This window comes from Carlito syrichta, unplaced genomic scaffold, assembly GCF_000164805.1.
Source record: "Carlito syrichta isolate Samal-C Ts95f unplaced genomic scaffold, Tarsius_syrichta-2.0.1 Scaffold301031, whole genome shotgun sequence".
Lineage (NCBI taxonomy): Eukaryota > Metazoa > Chordata > Mammalia > Primates > Tarsiidae > Carlito > Carlito syrichta.
The window spans coordinates 93,119-98,277 of NW_007245127.1; the positions used below are offsets into that span (position 1 = coordinate 93,119).

At 61.1% G+C, this 5,159-nt stretch overlaps 1 protein-coding gene across 4 annotated transcripts in view; it reads right to left on the bottom strand.

Annotated features, from left to right (window-relative positions):
• Window positions 1-5,159, bottom strand: part of CDH23 (cadherin related 23) — a 379,551-nt gene continuing 374,392 nt past the window's right edge. For 2 of the 4 annotated variants that reach the window (XM_008054754.2, XM_008054753.2), the window contains exons 60-69: window positions 4,341-4,597; window positions 3,866-3,963; window positions 3,310-3,430; window positions 3,146-3,225; window positions 2,962-3,002; window positions 2,776-2,836; window positions 2,193-2,322; window positions 1,894-2,016; window positions 1,429-1,533; window positions 226-615 (exon numbers count right to left, since the gene is read on the bottom strand). In XM_008054754.2, coding sequence (XP_008052945.1) covers window positions 289-615; window positions 1,429-1,533; window positions 1,894-2,016; window positions 2,193-2,322; window positions 2,776-2,836; window positions 2,962-3,002; window positions 3,146-3,225; window positions 3,310-3,430; window positions 3,866-3,963; window positions 4,341-4,597 — 1,343 coding nt within the window. In that variant the 3' untranslated portion in view covers window positions 226-288. Of the gene's footprint in view, window positions 616-1,428; window positions 1,534-1,893; window positions 2,017-2,192; window positions 2,323-2,775; window positions 2,837-2,961; window positions 3,003-3,145; window positions 3,226-3,309; window positions 3,431-3,865; window positions 3,964-4,340; window positions 4,598-5,159 lie in introns of all 4 variants that reach the window. The other 2 variants (XM_021710751.1, XM_021710752.1) reach the window with 2 other exon arrangements.

The window sequence follows — 5,159 nt, forward strand, 5'->3', positions numbered from 1 at the left end:
TGAGCCCGGCTGGTTCTCAGAATCCTGGGCCTCCAGTGACCCTCCTTGCCTTGACTTAGACGCTTAGCATTTTTGTTTGGTTTTCTTAAAAAAATAACAGATTTTATGAAGGTAGAGGTCAGATGCTGAATGAGTGTCTGGCAAAAGTGGAATCAGCAGCTGGTGCGGCTGCCAGGGCCTGGCCCAAGAGCCCCAGAGCTACCCCGGGGAGGGGCGGAACCCTCCCCTTGCCCTGGGAAGGGGCGGTGGCGCCGGTGCTGCTCACACCAGTGAGGCTTCCCAGTCCAGTCACAGCTCCGTGATCTCCAGGGGGCTCTCCATGATCACGTCGCGGAACTTGTGCAGGGGCGTGGATTTGGCGGACTCTGTGCGGGCATTGCGCTCGAAGGCGGTGGCCTCGGCAGCGGTCAGCGTCTCCAGCGAGCGGCCCAGGCCCTTCTGGTCATCCTCAGGCAGGCTGTTGAGGTCGGTGGCCAGCAGTGTTCCCGTGCTGCCGTGCACCACGTGGATCCCGTCGGGTCCCTTGAGCTCCACGGGCGGTTTGTGGCGAAAACGCAGGCTGCCCTGGCCTGGGCTGCGGTCCCCTGGCTCCTCGTCCAGCTCAGTCTGGATCAGCTGCAAGAGGCCAGGACCCCTACACGGTCAGGGTCATGCCCAAGGGTGAGTGGGTGGATGGCCTGAGTCCCACCTGCTGTGTGCCCGCTTCCTCCCTATCTCACAGGAGGAGCAACCTGGGTGTGAGGGGAACCAGGGACATTTAAGTTGCTGCAGATTGTCCCGAGGAGTATGAGCTTCCTGTGAGAACCTTTCTATGTTCACTTTGATGCTCTGTAAAACTCCCATGATGCACTTGTGGTATCTGGGTTTATGACCCAGTTGGCCTCAATTAGGTCAGCTTTAATTGTGTCCAGGTAGTAAATGTCCACAGGGCGGGTTGGAGGGGACAAACAGGGTGTGGTGGAGACTTGCAAATGGCACTCTTGTCCTGCACGAGGCTATTCTGCTTAGTCTATTCCTGCTGTGACTGTGGGCCCAGCTGGAAGTTGGATTTTAGATAAAATCTGACTTTTTAAAGTGATGGCATGTCACTACAGAAAACACACGTAGGCCTATTTGACCCTGATAGCGTTTCTTAAAGTGCCATCATCCCTTAAAGATACCTTCTTGGGATTCCTGGAATCAGAAATGCTGCTTCAGAGCCCAACCCAGTGAAAGTCCCCTCAGAATCCAGAGAGCAATCTGACTTCCTGAGACCCCACCCATCCAGTGCTGTCTTTGGCCCTGTCTGAGCTCCAGAAGGGTGACAGGGCAGAGAGAGAGAGAAAGAGGGAGCTAGAAAGAGGGGGAGAGAAAGCACGCGTGAGAGCAAGAGTGAGCACCCCCAGGGCTGGGGCACAGCACACAGTTCCCGGCCTCCAGGCCAGCTACCTCAGAGATGGAGGAATGGCAGGAGGAGGCTTTTTGCACCATCCGCTGTGCAAAGAGCTTTTTGAGCCGCAGGTAATCCTCCAGGACCACCTTCAGCAGCGAGCCCTGGGGGAGGGAGAGGGTTAACCCCCCACCAAGGCCTCCCCTGCCTGCCCCCCTCGCCCACTGCCCTCTGGGATTCGAGGGTGCACGCACGTCAGACCCTAGGGCAGAGGATCGGGAGCAGAGTCTGGTGACCACAGATAGCCAGGACCTATGTGGACTCACTCCTGGGCCCCGGCCTTGAGGCCCCACGGGCTGACGTGGCTCCCCATCAGCCCCCGTGCCCAGGCCTCGCTTTCGGTTTGGTTTCTTGCCCCGTGGAGGGTAGGTCTAGCTGAGCCTGGATCCAACTCCCTGCATCCTCTGGAGTGGGGTCCAAGTTCAGCCAGGGGTTGGAGGCAGGCACCTGCAGGGAGGGCTCACCTTGATGGGCCCCTCGCGAATGATCTGACCCAGCTTGGCAATGTTGTCATACTCCTGGATGGCTGCCCGCAGGTACCGGTCATCATCAGGCTTGACCGCTGCTGGCTCACGCCCAAAAGTTCCCTGCGGAGAGGGGACCTTAGCTGGAGCGCAAGTAGTCACCGCCCACGTGCACAGGGTAGGGGATCCTACCCCAAAGAACCCAGCTCCTTGGCCAGAGGTAGCAAAGCCCTAGCCCTCCACCCTGCCCTTCATGACTGCCCGGCCGCCGGCCCCGCCCCAGCTGCGGCCCGGCTCACGTGGGTGCGGGTGGGGCTGTTCCACAGGTCAGCGATCTCACTCAGGTTCTCAGGCAGGTCGTCCTCGTGCTCGGCCTGGGCGGCCAGCTCCAGGTTCCGACAGAAGGGATCCAGCCACACGGGGTTGGCTCTGGCGTTGGGGGTGTAATGGGGGCGGGGAAAGGGGCAGTCTCCAGTAGACAGATGCCCTCCCAGGCTCACACCCTCACCCCTGCCTGTTTCCCTGGCCAATGCAGTGCCTTTCAAGGCCACTGGAAGCAGGCCCCTTGACCGTGGCCCCTGTGGGTGCGTGCTGCTACCCTAGAACCAGGACCGCATGTCAGTGTGGATCCCCTTTGGTGCAGAGGCCTCACCCTGCACCCAGTACCCAGATTCTGGCACTTGGGACCTGAGCTGGCTCAGCAACCTGGTTCCTGAGGGTGGAGCGAGAGGAGTGGCCAGCCCGCCAGGGGGAGCCCACACCCCAGGTTTCAGCGCATCCGTGCTCCCTTAACGCTGGGAAGACCGCAGAGCCGTCTCCCCAGCTGGGTCCTGCCAGGCCTCCCCGGAGGGGGACTGGGCGGGGCTTGGCGACCCCACTCACCCGTCAAAGGAGTACTTGTTGGTGTTAGGCATGTCCATGATGTCGATGAAGCCGCGGTTCCCTGCCGGGAGAAGGGTTGGGGTGTGGCGGGGAGGCTGGGCCAGCCTGTGAGGCCGGGCAGGCCCTCCAGGCCCCCAGAGCCCAGGGACCCTCTCGCCTCCCTCCCCTGCCACGGTCCTTACTCACCCGCCGAGCCGGCCACGATGGCCTTGAGCTTCCGCTTGTGTCTGGAGAGAAGCAGCGAGAGGCGCCGGTGAGGGAGGCTGGGGCTGAGCTCGCATCTCAGGGCTGGGCGGCCCAGCCTGCCTCACGGCTGTCCAGGAGCCGGCAGCCAGTCCCCATCTGAGGGCAGGGGCGGGGGGACACTCACACGGTCCTGTAGTACCAGTTCATGAGGACGAAGAGCATGGCCGCCAGGAACAGGAGGATGGCCAGGACGATGATCGCCAGCTGTGGGGCGCAGCAGGCCGGGCGTGAGCCTGGGGCATGGTGCCAGGGGGAGGGCTGGGGGCCGTGGAGCGGGGCCACGGGTACCTGCAGGGCGGACAGGTCATCGGGCAGCCGGACAGAGATGGCGGGCTGCACGTCGAGGACGTTGTAGTTCCGGAAGAGATTCCGCAGCTGTTCCTTGTTCTCATCAATCATTTGGATCACCCTGGGCGAGGTGCAGGGGGCTCAGCTGCCATCCTCGCCCATCCCCCCAAGCCCGCCACCCTCCAGGACAGTCTGCTCTGCTCCGGCCTCGAGTCCCGGAGTTGGCCAGCCCAGGCCTGGCAGGACTAAAGCCCACCCGGCTCGGACAGCTTTGTGTCTTACGGGGTTCCCCACGTCTTCACCGAGGCTCCTGCTCCGTTCCCCCAGTAGGTGAAATGCTCCCCTTTTACGGGTGGGGAGAGCAGGGCTCAGAGGGACAGCGCCCTGCTCATACCGGCCGATTTGGTTCCCTCGACGAGCCCCGCCCGCCTCTGGGAGAGCGCCAGCCAGTGGGCCTGATGGTGTTGTCGGGGCCTCCCTTAGTGACGCCCCTTTCCAAGTCCAGGGCAGGGAGGCAGACAGACAGACCGACCATCCAGCACCGGCCCCCACTCACCGGTCCACGTCCAGGATGCGATTGGTATCGCGGTTCACCACGTGGATGAGCAGCTCTGTCTGCGCAAAGTTTACCCGCCCCTTCTTGTCCACGTGGAACTAGGGGGAAAGGGGTATCGTGGGGGTGTGGCCACCACGGCAGGGGCGGGACAAGGAGTGGCACGGGCAGGCCTCTTCTAGGAGACCCGCTTGCCCTGCCCTAGAGACCTGTCACTACTGAATGCTTGCTGAGGACGAAGCAAGGTGGCAATCACCCGCACTGGGCCAGATACTATTTATTATTAGCCCCATTTCACAGATGAGGAAACTGAGACACCTGAGAGAGCTTTCTCACAGGCACACTTCTAGGAAATGACCAAGAGGGGCCTGTACCCCCTTTCAAGCCCCTGACCTTTTCTCAATGCCCTGTCCCTCCTGGCAGCCTGGCGCCCTGTCTCCCTCCACTGTGCCAGCCCCAGGGTGGAGCCCGTGGGCACCTGCACGTCGTCGGTGTTGACGATGGCACCGGTGATGTTGGAGAGCAGGCGGATGAACTCCTCCTCGAAGCCACGCACACGGTCGGGGATCTCATTGATGACGATCTTGACGCGCTGGTCGTCCCTCAGGATGTAGATGCCGATGATGGCCGTGTCGTTGTGGCCTGCCAGGTCTCGGGCCACGATGTCCACCACGAAGTAGCCGGGGCTGTAGGCCATGAAGAGGTCGAAGGTGCGCAGGATGCCATCCACGCTCCCTGCGGGAAGAGCCCGAGGGTCTGGCACGGCGCAGGGACCCCCAGTGCCCCACAGTAGGTGGGCACACCTCAGGGATGCAGCACAAGTGCCATGGGGCCCAGTGAGGAGCAGGGTGGACAGATGAGTGGGAACAACGCCCGTCAGAAGGGGTCGGGCTCAGGCCTCAGATCAGCCCAGTGTGCCCCAAGCTGCCAGACCCTGCGCCTTTTCTAGAGAAAGTGGGCACTCCATTCTTATGTGACATCCCTTCATTGTTAACGACCACCCACATTGTTATTTAGACACTTTGCATATATTTAAGTTGGGTCTCACTATGTTGCCCAGGCTGGAGTGCAGTGGCACAATCATGGCTCACCACAGCCTCAGCCTCCTGAGTAGCTGGGACCACACATGTATGCCACCACACTCGGCTAATTTTTTTTTTTTTTTTTCCTGTAGAGATGAGGTCTTGCTATGTTGCCCAGGCTGGTCTCAAACTCCTGGGCTCAAGCTGCCTCTGCCTTCCAAATTGCTGGGATTATAGGTGTGAGCCATTATACCCAGCCACACTCTTTTTTTTTT